Source organism: Danio rerio, chromosome 20, assembly GCF_052040795.2.
Source record: "Danio rerio strain M-AB ecotype USA chromosome 20, GRCz13ab, whole genome shotgun sequence".
NCBI classification, from domain to species: Eukaryota; Metazoa; Chordata; class Actinopteri; order Cypriniformes; family Danionidae; genus Danio; species Danio rerio.
Window position 1 is genome coordinate 43,943,189 of NC_141040.1, and position 14,312 is coordinate 43,957,500.

Sequence of the window (14,312 nt, forward strand, 5' to 3'; positions counted from 1 at the left end):
ATTTAATGCTTTTTAAGGCCTAAGATTTTGTTTTTGTTTTTAAGACTTTTTAAGACCCTGTGAACGCACTGTTGGTTTTATATATGCAGAACCCAGGAGGAACTGTAAACAGAGCTAATCAGAATCTAATCACAAACACAGACAAACCCAGCACTGAGGAAGGACAGCCTGTCAGTATCAGCATGGTGCCGAGAGCAGACCTGCCGTCGTCCTCAACACACCCCTCTGAAGACCCCACGTGCCCTCTGTAAACATCCACCGACGGGACAGCGCTGCATTCTCATGAGAAACTGCCATCGAATCCCACTATCCACATCCGAGGCCGTTCACACAAACTTCCAGAGAGCTGCAAAATCCCCCAAACAAGTTCCCAGAGCATTTTTAGCATCCGTTTCTAAAATTAGGCCTTCTCTGGTCAACTGAGATCAAAGGTCGGCGGGACGCTTGAAATGTAATACAACCAAATGGTTAAATATAGGAGGAAGAGACAATTAGGGAGATGAGCGCGGTCGGCCGGCAGCGCAGTGTCTTTCTGCATTCAGCCACGGCTCTATTTTCTGCTGCCAGAAGAAGAGAGGAAGGAACATTGTGTTTCCTGTAAATAAAGAGAGGAGTGCGGCTATCATTGTTTTGACAACGGAAGCTACGTCTGTGTTGTTTTTTTCTTACACCCGTGTAATCTACGTGTGAAAAGAAGCGTTCCCTGCTGGCCCTGAGGTCAGTTAGAGCCTTTCACAAGTTGAAATGAAGATCCCCACATCAGGTGAAGCAATAAAACAATCCTGGAGTTTGCTGCCTCAAAGGGATGGACTACAGTGAAGGAACATTTAGAAAAGATGTCCCTTCTTGGTTTCATTTTACAAAACATCTTAAGCATTAACAGGTTTGTTAAGGTTTATTTATTTATTTTCCTCCGGCTTAGTCCATTTTTATCAAGAGTCGCCACAGCGGAATACACCACCAACTATTCTGGAATATTTTTATGCAGCAGATGCCCTTCCAGCCACCACCCAGTACTGAGAAACACCCATACACTCTCACATTAACACACACATTCATTCACTATACAGTTGATGCTCTTTCCCCAATTCACCTATAGTGCATGTCTATGGACTTATGGGGAAACCGGAGCACCTAGACGAAACCAACATCAACAAGAGGAGAATATGCAAACTGTACACAGAAATGCCTCCTGGCCACTATGCCACCTTGTTAAGGTTTAAATGAGCTAAAATCAAATGATGCCAATGTATAATGAATAGTAAAAGTAATGCAGATTAATTAATTCGTTATAATAACGTAATGTAACAGGGAAATCAGATGGTTTTATATGCAAACTCAAAAAAATATGATAACACAATTCTTGAGTTTTTACAACACAATTCTTGAGTTTTTGGGGGGCAACATTGAAAATTGAAACAAATCGAATGTGTGGAACCAAGCATTGTTTACAGTGCATTAAATGAGGGGGGACATTTTGGGGGGTAATTAAATCATGTTGTCCCAACACAAATTGAATGTGTGGAACCAATAATTTTTTTTAAAGTACAGCAAGATTTCATATTTATGCTGTAATTTACATTACCATTTGTGGAGAGGAAGGTGTGATCGAATGCCCCGCAATGGGGAGATCAAGTTGGGAGACGCTGGTAAGTGAATAAATCAGAAGTCATAAGTAAAAACCTGCTTCTTCTTAGTAATTGGGTCAGAGAGAGGAGAGACTACGCACACACACCGAAAGTGTTTGGCGTGAGCCAAACAATAATAAAAATGGTTTGCTTACCTTAAAATCGCCGACCCTGTCTTTTTCTTATTCTTTCATCTCAGAAAAACTTTATCACACCATTAAAAAAAAGAATGAGTGTGAAAATTTTATGATTATTATTATTATTATTATTATTAAACAACTATGATTTTTTATTTTGAATTTTGACTTAAAAAAAAAACATTAGAATGATTTCCAATGAATCATAAAGACTAAAAATATTGTACAAATTAAAATTGTAATGCTACACTGTAAAAAATGCTTGGGTTCCACACAATCTTATCATGTTGTCCCAACACAAATCAATTAAGTTAACTTAAAAGTTTTAAGTAGATTTTTTTATTTATTTAAGTGGATTAAACAAACCAATTAAGTTATCCAGATAAGTTATAGTGAGATTGCGTTGGAAATCAGACGATCGTGACTGCTGTAGTTAGTTGTGTTATATGTGGGTATTTATCTTCAGGAAGTCACTGAAGGCATACATCATGTTATCATAAGGACCTAATGTGGCAATAAGTTTGTAACTGTACTGCGCATTTACACAGTGACCATATTCATCTATGTAAAGACACCGTAAAAGGGCCATTCCCAGCCACTAGACTTTTCTGACAGGGTATTTGGGTGTCATGGAGTGACAGAATGTTGTGGAACTGCTACACAAGAGTTGGTATTAGGCATTATAAATAACAAAACTAAGTGGTTTTTATTTTAGCTTTTTTTTAAAAGCATGACAGTAAAACTGAATGTGGTTATGAATGTATTTGAACAGTATATGAATGTGCTTGTTTGTTTTAAAGATTTGTAATAATGACAAAAAAAAAACCCACTAATTTGTGGATCTCCCTACTTCAGGGTGCAGCTATCCTGCCGTTGTGGCAAGGGTATTCTGGGAAATTTCTTACCACTTGGTTTAGAGTGTGGTCCTGAAAAATCTCTGTTCGAAGGGCTATCTACCCCTTAGCCCTACGCCTTCAAGAAAAAGAGAGTTGTAACACCTCTACCTGTTCATGGGAATGCACAAAACGCGGGGTAGGGGTAAGAAGAAGGGCTAAGGGGGTCGAATTGGGATTGGAAATCTTATGTTTATTTAAAATAAAAAAAATAGTGCAGATTTGTATTTATTAAAGACCTATTTATTAAATGAATCTTCTGATTTCATCTAAAATATATTCAAATAATAAACAATTTATTTGAAACTGTAATGCTGTTTTAAAACATTATTTTTTTATTGTAGTTTTGTTTAAATAATCAATAATCATTTATGATTTTAAATTCCATCAGTGACATACATTTTTAAACGCACAAGTTAAACTGCTCCGAATTTCCCCACAGTCCAAAGACAAGCACTATACACTATCAGAAATAAAGATGCGCAAGCTGTCACTGGGGTGGTACCTTTTCAAAATGTACAAATTTGTACCTAAAATGTCCATATTAATACCTCAAGGGTACATATTATTACCTAAAAACTACAAAAGTGTTCCTCTTGGGTACTAATATATACTTTTAAGGTACCAATATGTACCCTTTAAGTACAATTGTGTATTTTTTGAAAAAGGTACCACCCAAGTGACAGGTACCACCCCAGTGATATAAAGTGACCTCGCATACCTTTATTTCTTAGAGTGTAGGTGAATTGAATCAACTAAATTGGCCATAGCGTATGAGTGCGTGTGTGAATGTGAGAGTGTATGGATGTTTCCTAATACTGGGTTGAAGCTGGAAGGGCATAGACTTTGTAAGACATATGCTGGATAAGTTGGCGGTTCATTCCGCAGTGGCGACCCCTGAAGAATAAAGGATTAAGTAGAAGGAAAATGAATAAATGAATGAATGAGTTCAACAGCTCAAAGCCCCATTTCATTACAGCTGGCAGCGGGCATCCCATAATGTGCAAAATATCCCCAGCACATCCTTCCTGGTGGATGTTCAAGAAATGATAACCAGAACACCCACGTGCAGGATGTATTGTCTACATGCGGTCTACAAATAGAGAGCACCTCCAGGAAACGTGTCAGGAGAAAAAGCAATGACATAGGTAGAGGATGATGACCATCACAGAATAAAAGCTATATCTGTTACTACAAACACGTGCCCCCTGAAACAGATTTGCATGAGGAAGAGAGTCATATCCTGTAAATTATGAGTCAGTTGTCTGTCTGGAGAACCTCATTTGCATCTTACCGCTGCACTTATGAAGGTGATTACTGTGGTTAAAGTAAAGCTGTTATGATTTATGTTTTTTGCCAAAAAAGTAGTTCATAAATCAGCCTTGAATGAGTTTGTTTGCAGTCTGTGAGGAATGTGATGGCAGCACATGGCGAGGTGGGCGTTTCTCAGTCCCACTCATTTACTTGAAGGAAACATTGTAGACAATATGTGTGTGTGTGTGTGTGTGTGTGTGTGTGTGTGTGTGTGTGTGTGTGTGTCAAGGCCAAAACAGCCTTTACTAAATGTCACAAGATAGTTAAAAGATTACAATGTGAAACTTTGAAAGTAATAGACTTGTGAATGCCATAAGTACTAAAAAATATTTATTACAGTTTTAAAGTACAAATCACTGAAATGTAAATGTATTTATTCATTCATTTATTTATTTATTTATTTAACCAGGAATGTCCCATTATGATATAATATCTCTTCTACCAGGGCGTCCTGGTCAAGAGAGGCAGTATGAGTCAGTAACACACACACACACACAAAAAAAACAGACACACAAAAATAATATAAACCATAATCAATTGTTAAAACGTGCACTGTTATAAATTGACAGGCTTTAAAATATTTTTATTTTTAGCGTTAGATGGTAAGGATTTCATATGTAGTATATGTTGAAGCTCATTACATACATTTGAAGCATACTTAGAGAAGGCAGATCGACCTTACTTTGTGTGAAAAAATGTCATCTTAAGTAAAAGTATATCTGCTGAGTATTTGAATAGTACTCCAACAAATTAGATACTGTTGTGATTTACTAACTAAAGCTTTAATAATGAAAACTAAGATATGTTGTTTTCTCCTTAACTGTAATAAGGTCCATTCTGTATTTTTTTAAATAAATTACATTGATGTGTGCATGCACTTGAACCAGTCACAAATCTTAAGGCACTATGATAAACAATGTCCAGTTTAAAAAAAAAAAAAACACATTCAGAGATGCGTGCATATAAAAGTATATGACCATAATCCAACACTGATAGAAATGTACTCTCAACTAAACGTTTTTGAGCTGCGGAGAAACTTTTTTAAAACGAAAATAAAAACCTAAATGATGATTTTTAAAAGGCTATCATTATGAAAACTATAACTAAACTTATCAAGCCAGACAACTTATCAACAGCAACTTGTGTGCCATTTAAAGTTTTAATATTAAAATTTTTCATTTATAATTTGGATCAGAAAAATATTATGCATTTCGTTTTTCAATACTAATTTTAAGCAATTTGGAATTAATTAAAATGAATTAATTAAAAAAATAATGATATTGAAGATTAAAAAAGGTTTGTGGCAGTATTTTCAATTGAAATAATTATTTTAAATATTTGCATGCACTTAGTTCTTTATATATTCAAGTTTTTTTAGTTTGGATGTGTAGTAAGTAGTATTTTTTTAACCCCTAAAGACCCAAAATTATGTTGCAAGTTACTAAAAAATGTAAAAGAATGTTTTCTAACAGTTTTTGATCTGATGATAAATGAGACAAAACTATAATATTAAAAATTCAAGACCCTTTAAATATATATTTTTTCTCAATTTCATTAGACAACATTATTACAACATAAAATACAAAAAATAAAAATAAAATAAATAAATAAATTATTGCTGGTATAATCTTGAAATTTGTTTAAAAAAAAAAAACACAAACATTAAGATTGTAACATTTTTACTTTATTTTGAGGTTTTGTTGTATAGAATGCGCCTTGCTTATAACAAACTTTATCTTCATCTTCCTCATCACTCCACATAATGTCCACATCTGAGATATTTAATTTATTTTTATCTTGTACATTACAGTTTATATATAATAATTCATCAATTAAGATTTCACTAAATGTATACGCAATAAAAAAAATCAATAAAAATTGAAAAGCAATCATTTATAATTGTAAAACATTCTTGATTAAAAGTCTTGACTTTGGTTGACTTGTGGAGAATGAATGAATTAAAAAGCACACGATTTAAACACATTTTTAGTTTCACTTTAATATTTCCCCACAAACACTTAGAAACTTTAATACATGCATTTTGTATGTGTGCATTTGTTCAGAAGTTTTGGTTTGACTTGTATCCTTATTTAAACACACCTCCTACTTTTGCATAATATTTTAGTTGAAAAAGATTTTTTTTTGTTATTACTCAGAATCTGCACATAAATCTAAAGAATGTATCTTCAACTTTTTTATTTTGATTGGATTTTTTTTATCAAACAAAAATGGATGGATTCAATCCCTACTTTTCAACATTTTCTGACTCACTGCTTAAATCTTTCCGTTTGTGTAACAACAAAAAAATGTGCCAGATTTTGGGTATTTATAAAGAACTGTTGTCTATTGACTCTGATTTAAGTTAAGTAACTTTCCCGTAATGCTCTTAATTTATTTACTTTCATAAGCTTTGGCAAAACTATAACTTAATTACCCATTTCTTTGTTTTGTTAGTCTTTTTTTCTCTCTGCAGTTATTGCAACTTGTATTTTTGCTCTCTTATATGTTTTTTTATATTGATCTCCTGATTGTGGTTGTACATTTTCATTAATGAACAAAAATACATTATAAAAATGTAAAATGAAATTTAAGATTTTTTTCTCAAAGTTAAGTAGGTTAATACTGTACCTAATTTCATGTATATATAAAGCAGTCTTCATAATTAAAAAGCCAATATTACCAAATTAAGTATAGAAAAGTTATCTAATACATTCAGTGATCAGTTATTTATTAAAACATTTGGAAGTACTTACGTTGAGTTGTGCTTGAGTTGTAAGACCCTGTTGACTCCTGTATTCTATCTCCATCTAGCGGCGGCAGTCTGTCATTACAACAGCAGGCAATTCCCTCTTTCGGACTGTTTTACATCCGGTTCGCTGACGTTGGAGTGTCCTTATTGGTTGGAGTAACGGAATGGACAACATGTTACAATTCATGAAACTAGTCGGACAGCTAAAAGTGAGTGAAATATGTATTATAATCAACGTTTTAGGTGACTTTATTACTTGTACATTCACGCTTGCTTGTGTTGCAGCGAGTGCCGCGAACAGGATGGGTGTACAGAAATATCAAACAGCCAGAGAGTGTGTCTGATCATATGTACAGAATGTCAATGATGGCCTTAACAATACAGGACATCAGTGTCAACAAAGAAAGGTCTGTATGAGAGCTAAAATCGATGGTTATTTTGGTATGTTGACCATTTATCGTTACCTCAGGCAAGTTCGAGCGAACCACGGTTGACATTAGGGTCCATAGCTGCTGCTGCTTCTCAAATTTTCTTAAAACTGTTGATAAATGTCTCTTATATCAGCTTCAGCTTCTTTGCTGTCGTAGAAACTTACAAACACATTTGTAACGTACTTGTCGACGACTGCTATGAAATAAAGTAAGCTATTAAACAGCTGAAACAATCAAATCGTTTTGGAAGCGAGCAACAGTTGCTATGCTAGGATTGGTTGATAACTAATTTAAGGCGGGGCTTAGCCAATTTATTTGGGTATACGTTTAGATTCAATCTTCTATACTTTTGTGCGGGTTTTTAAGGTTGATTCTCATTTACGGTGATTATATTCATTTGCACTTTATTCAGACTTTTTCGTTTAATTTACAAACAATTGTTCAGTTAATCAAGTTTCATTCATATTTGTGTGGTTTATTTAGATTCAGTTAGTTTAGTTCTTTCGTAAAAAAAAATTAACTCCATTTACTGCCCCTTATGTGGTTTCAAACCTTTATGATTCTCCTTTTTTCCCGATATTTAGAAAAAAATTGAAAACTTACTATCAACTTACTTGTGTAGCAGGAAAAACAAATCCTATGGAAGTCAATGGTTACAGATTTCCATCTTTCTTCTAGGTATCTTTATAATTTCCAACAGAATTTAGTCAAACAGGTTTGGAACAAGTAAAGGATCAGTAAATGACAAACATCCTTTTAAGTGAGCTGTTTACTCAAAACTTGAAACTTGTCTGTAAGAATGGGCCGTTATAAAATTTGGGAAGGTATGATAACCTTGGACAAAAAAAATATCACAGTTTCACGGTACTGTGATTACTGCTCTAAAATATGGTATTTTTAAATGTCTCTTTACAATTACAAATGTTTATTTACAATTTAAAATGGCATCTTTGGATATCTTTTCTGCTGGAGATACCATTGTCTTAAAAAAATGTGAAGGTTGTCCTAAAAAACAACAACAAAAACACTTACACATACCTTGAAAATGGTATAACAGAACATTTTTGTGATTTAAAACCTTGACTTTTCCAAACCATGGTATACCTTGAAAATAGTTATTGTAAAAACACTGTAATAAATGCCAAGAGACTGAGTTGGCATGTTTCTTTTTAGTCTTAGGATGCCTGTCATAATAATACAGAAAGAGAGCGAATGTGTCATTTTTTTCCATGTACATTTTGTACATTTCTAATCTTTTTTCCACTTTGATCACATTTACAGTCTAATTTCATTACTTTAATAACATGTAAATAGATATAGTAACGGTTTGTGAATTATTAATATTCTGTAACAATATAAATTGTATAAAAAGTAAAACATTTTTACTGTACAAAAAAAATCTATTTAAATAATTTAAAATGAAAATACTGTCATTCTAAAATGTGTGAAATCATTCAAAAAAAAGTGATTTCAACACTTCACTTAAATTGACTCGCATGTTTGATTCGCTCTTCTCTTCGCAGATGCATGAAGCTGGCTTTAGTTCATGACTTGGCTGAGTGCATTGTGGGAGATATTGCTCCAGCAGACAATGTTAGCAAAGCAGAGAAGCACAGAAGGGAAAAGGTATGATGGTTTGAAGTAAACATTTGACCTTTTTTAATTTGATCACACATTAAACACTGAGAGTATTTCTCTTCAGGATGCAATGGTGCACATCACAGGCCTGTTAGATGATGGCTTGCGGAAAGAGATTTACAATTTATGGGAGGTGAGTAAATGAAAAAAATTATTATTTTTTTTTGGTTGGCAACAGCATTATAAACAAGTCTGCATTTCGTTCAGGAGTATGAGACTCAGTCCAGCCCAGAGGCCAAACTAGTGAAGGAGCTGGACAACCTGGAGATGATCATACAAGCTCATGAGTATGAGGAGTTAGAAGGGAAACCTGGACGACTGCAGGAGTTCTTCGTCTCTACTGAAGGTTTGAGCTTTCACAGATACACACACACTTCTTTTACAAGCTCAGCATTTGAGGGACTATTTCCACAGACTGTGATGATATGTTTCCACAGTAAGTATATTATGAAGGTCCACTATATTTAGTTTTAAGTTACCTTGGTGTTAAAAAAACAAAACATCCACAAAAAAATTCGATACTATTGCATTTGTATATCCAGTACAATAATAGCAGGAGTGACTGCAAATGTTACCTATTTGTTTTTTGGCCATGGACCCTTTTTATAAGCCTGTTATGACACATTTAACGGTCATCAGCATATTTCGATTTATTTTAAACATATAAACATTTATGAATGTTTTATATCAGCTTTGCGTCAAATTACAAAAAAAAAAATGACAGCTTATGCAGTGAGTTTCTAATGCAGCGTCTATGGGACAGGACAGTAAATTTGACTGTATTCTCTCCTCTGAATGTGGTTATCAGTCTCAATTATTTTCTTTTTCCGAAAGTCTTCATAACACCATCGTGGAGTTTTTCTTTTATTAATTATGCAAATAAGATTGTAAAAAAAATATTTGTTGTATTCTCATTTTCACTGCACTCAAAGTTTCCCCAACTATGAGGACTTCCGCTTCTGAGAAACCCAGAAATGTGAAAAGGTTCTATAGTAGTCAATGTTTTGATGTTTTATTTTGAAAAATTCTACAGACACCATGCAGGATTTTTTAAATATATTTTTAGCTAAATTGTGACCCTGGACCACAAAACCAGTCATGGTGTAATTTTTTTATTTTTTTTTGTTGAGATGTATACATCACCTAAATGCTGAATAAACAAGTTTTCCATTGACGTGTAGTTTCTTGAGATATGACAATATTTGGTCAATAAAACTATTTAAAAATTCTCCATAGTTTGATCATCTCCAAATCAAAACATGGAGAAATTGCCAGTAAAGTTTTCAATTTCTTAGCAATGAATATTTTTATTAAAATTCTATTGAATTTTCTATTGCTATTGAAATTCAAATGTAATGTATTTTTGGAACATGATTTTTTCTTAATATTTTAATGATTTTTGGCATAAAATAAGAAACAATAATTTTAACTCGCACAATGTATTAATTGTCTATTCAAAAGTATACACTTGTGCAAAATAAGAACCTTGTGGTCCTGGTTCACAATTGGTACAAATTATAATTTTTGAATACAGAATACAGACCGAGTGTAGACTTCTTGAAGATGACTGTTTGACTGCAGAACAACCAACAAGTCTTAATAAAAAATCTGCTTGTAACGAGTCTCCTGGTTTGGGTTCTGAAATTCCCTACAAATTGGTGCCGTGACCCAGGTGGAGACTGAAATCACAAGTCTTCTACAGGATATCGGCCTCATTTCTACATTGTTGTGTAAAAGTCATATCAATATTCAATATTTGAAAATGACAAGAACAAGAATTGCTAATATTTCAAAATACTCAAAGAACAAACAAGTTTTGGCTTTAAAAAAACAAAAGCAATTATTTGAAAAAGCATCTTTAAAAAATCGTTTAACTGAAGAGTCTTATTTTTGGAATACTGTATTGTGCAAGTTGCTTTAAAAGAGGCAAGATAAATACACAACAATCATACATGTCCATCTAGCATGTTTAAAGGATCAAATGTAGCATTGAAATGGAAAACGTGGTGTAAACAGCACACTCACAGATCCATGTTCTGTGATCACAGGCAAGTTTCATCACCCTGAGGTGTTGGGTCTGGTGAAGAGTTTGAATGAGGAAAGAGCTCGACACATCGCTGCCGGAGGAGAGAAGACCACTGACACAGACTCTCTCACTCTGGCAAAACCCTGATCTCAGATCCTGTCAGACAATGAACTACCTCCACACGTCTGCGCACAAGAGTGTTTGTTTTGTTCAGATATGCCGTGATGTGTTTTTATTTAATTGTACAGGAGCATTTTTTTTGTGGTTGAGATGTTTCTGTCCTGTTTGATTGAACGTTTTGCACGACATGGTTGGTTTCCACAATTGTCATTTTATTAATTAAAATCAATTTTTTATTAAAGGCCAAATAGACTTTGTGTTTGTGTTGTTTCGCATTGTATTGGCTTTTACAGGTAAAGTGGATTGTCCTTTTGACCTGATTTTACTTTGCATTTGGATTTGTTAAAAAAAAAAAGATAACATATTCTGCAATAATTCTCAGACTTTTCTCTATAGTTTGAGGACTTAACATGTTGTGTTAAATCACTGTCTTCTCAAAGAGATAAAATAATGCATTTCATATACAATACTATATTTGTAGCTTGATTTACAGAACACAATCAGTGTTTTCATTTTTGCATTCTTGTATCTGTTATGCTGAATGATGACAGAATATTACCCATATTTTGACATTTTATTTGAACAAGTCACTTTTTTTTTAATTCTTTTGATGTGGGTACTAACATGTCATTTCTTTCTGAATTTTTCAAACTTTTATATGGTGCACTGTTAACCATGTCCGGTTGAACCTACAGTAACTTACTGGCAGCACTTCACCAGTGTAAATGGAGCCCTAGTGCATCTTGCTACTTTGTCTGTTTGTTTACCCTACAACATACACTGTAGGTGTCTCCATTTTCCCCCCATCCACGTTGACATAGAGCAGCAGCGTTTTAAAATGAAAACGGCCTCTTCAGCGTTTTCAAAACGCTTTGTTTTTGGGGCTCGAAAACTCCAGGGTGGTATGGACGAAAGACGTAACCACAGCAAAACTTGCAAGTTTTCAATGTAAAACATATTAGTGTAAACGGATCCTTACTGTAAATCAATAACAGCAAAATACTGTATTTACATTAAGAGCACCAATTATCTTGCTGTTTATGTATTTACAATTTTGAATGTCTTTGAAATAGAAAGAAATTTTTACAATTTAACTTTCAAATGCAGCAACATTACTGCATATCTGTCCAGTTAATTACAGTTAAATACAGTGTTATTTATAATAATGGTTTACAGTGTGTCCGTGGGCACTTAAAATTCTTAATTTTAAAACAAAATTTTAGTCTTTAAACAGTCTTAAATGTACTGAAATATGGTGTTTTGGGTTAATTGTCCCTTGTCCATGTAATGCTACCCAATCGGTACAGCCAAAATTCCAACATTTAACAAAAGTTACATTTATTATCTCTTTTTCCCAATAATGTTTAATTATATTCCTTCCTTTATTGTGATATTTTCCTTTATTTTTTGACATTTGTTTAGGATTTCTCCAGCAACCTGCTGAGGTCACTGACTTGAATAACATACATTTAGTTTATTCAAATTTTTAAAACGTTTTTTTATTCATTTATTTTTTTTAAAGTTATGCTGGAAAAAAAAAAACTATTCAATTCAGCTTTTTTTGTATAGCGCTTTTACAATGTAGATTGTGTCAAAGCAGCTTCACATAAATGGTCATAGTAACTGGAACAGTGTAGTTCAGTATTTAGTGTTTAAGTTCAGTTCAGTTTAGCTCAGTTCAGTGTGATTTAAAATCATTGCTGAGAGTTCAAACACTGAAGAGCAAATTCATCGATACGTAGCTCTACCAATCCTGAACCATTCAAGCCATATGTACTGTATATAACTAGAGTTTGCTCGTTTTAACACATAATTTAAAATATGTGACTAAGAAATACCTTAATTTGAATTTTAAAGGGGAAAGTAAAATCTGTTACACTGGTCATTAGAAAAAAATCCTTGAAATTTAATTCACAATGGTCTTAAAAAGTCTTAGATTTGACTTGGTGAAACCTGCAGAAACCCTGTTTTACAAAACAGTGCACAAGGTCAAGACAGTGAAGAACAAAGCATTAACCAGGAGCCAAAACTATTTTTATAACACACCCAAAGGTCAAAGCTGAGCAGCATCTGTCTTCTGTCATAATAGTGGTGAAGGAAGCGTCAAATTAATGGTTATTTTATGGTTTCTGATTTCGGTTCAATTCACCTTTATTTCATGACTGATGAGCTGAAACTTTATGGCAAAGAAAAAGTATAATGACTAATGTTATTAATGAACCGTAGCTCAACACAGAGATTTGGGAAAATTCTGTTCTTTTAATCAACCTTAATAATAATGTATAATAAAGAAAAACAATATAATAACGCTATACATTTCTGCTAGTTGACAATTGTTATTGTTCTATAATTTGCATTTGTTAACAGCAAACATGATCTACACTAAAGAAAACTATTCATTGGATTTACACAATGTTTTTTAAGGTAAGTGGCAGCAAACTACTTATATGGGCTAAATTTAAACAAAGTAATTACATTTAGTAATGGTTAAAATTCAGCCCGTATAAATAGTTTGAAACCACTTAACTTAAAAAACATTGAGTAAATCCAATGAATCATTTTTGTCAGTGTTTAACCGAGGACTGAATACAACAGAAATATATTCATATTAAAATATATGACAACATTAAAGTCATAAACATACTTTCAAGTACCGCTCTTAGGTTTGGATATTCAGCCAGTATTTTTGGTCTGGGAAAAGCATCATGCTTTGTTACGGTTACATTAATGTTGAGTTAGTATAAATAATAATAACCTAAGACTGCTCCAAAATCTCCTAAGAAAATATACACATTTCGAAGAAAAGTTAAAGAATATACATGCTCCACTTGGTTATTTTTCGTCCATACAAAAGATTAGAAACATTTTGGACGGATAATCCAACAGCACACAAAAGCATGTATTATTACCATTGCTGCATCCCAATTAGCATACTATCCATCCCAGTCCCAGTGTCACAAATCATAGTAGTTTAAATCAGTGTTAACTAGATAGTCTGCTATTTGTGGGAGAAATTTGTAGTGCAGATCTATCCAATTGTGGATTGGATGTGAAGACTACAAACGTTGGTAAAATGTGCTTAAAAAACTACAAACATGGTGGATTCACAAGACAGTTAAGTCAAGAGGCTTTTAAGTAAAAGCGTTTGAAGAACTGATGATTAATATCTAACCAGATAAAAAATATGTCCTGTTATCCACTATATATTTCATCTGAAACGTTATTATATAGATGCATTTGGCCAATTACTTTTGAATGCACAATTATGCAAACAAATGTGTAGATTTCTCTGTAAAAGGCTGTATAACATACCACTTAATCTCAATTTAATCGAAAATTCATCATAATTGAAATGTGGATGATGTGACAATATGAT

At 33.3% G+C, this 14,312-nt stretch overlaps 3 protein-coding genes across 29 annotated transcripts in view; 1 reads left to right on the forward strand and 2 right to left on the reverse strand.

The window, feature by feature from the left end:
• LOC147839425 (uncharacterized) overlaps positions 1–7,343 on the reverse strand; it is an 81,406-nt gene extending 74,063 nt beyond the window's left edge. For all 3 annotated transcript variants that reach the window (XR_015518759.1, XM_087298598.1, XM_087298597.1), the window contains exons 1-2: positions 7,186–7,343; positions 6,726–6,864 (exon numbers count right to left, since the gene is read on the reverse strand). Coding sequence is in view for 2 of the 3 variants with exons in the window: in XM_087298598.1 (XP_087154724.1) it covers positions 6,726–6,779 (54 nt within the window). In the remaining variant the exon portion in view is untranslated. The remainder of the gene's footprint in view (positions 1–6,725; positions 6,865–7,185) is intronic.
• hddc2 (HD domain containing 2) lies at positions 6,862–11,184 on the forward strand. Its single transcript, NM_001045231.1, is given in 6 exon segments — positions 6,862–6,930; positions 7,007–7,128; positions 8,676–8,778; positions 8,855–8,923; positions 8,998–9,136; positions 10,839–11,184. Coding segments are annotated over 6 exon segments (603 nt in total). The 5' UTR covers positions 6,862–6,885; the 3' UTR covers positions 10,964–11,184.
• A 1,991-nt stretch (positions 11,185–13,175) lies between these two features.
• Positions 13,176–14,312, reverse strand: part of tpd52l1 (tpd52 like 1) — a 42,911-nt gene continuing 41,774 nt past the window's right edge. For all 25 annotated transcript variants that reach the window (XM_087296856.1, XM_087296853.1, XM_087296866.1 and 22 more), the window contains 1 exon segment: positions 13,176–14,312. This exon segment is cut by the window's right edge and continues 332 nt beyond it. The gene's annotated coding sequence lies outside the window, so the exon portion shown is untranslated.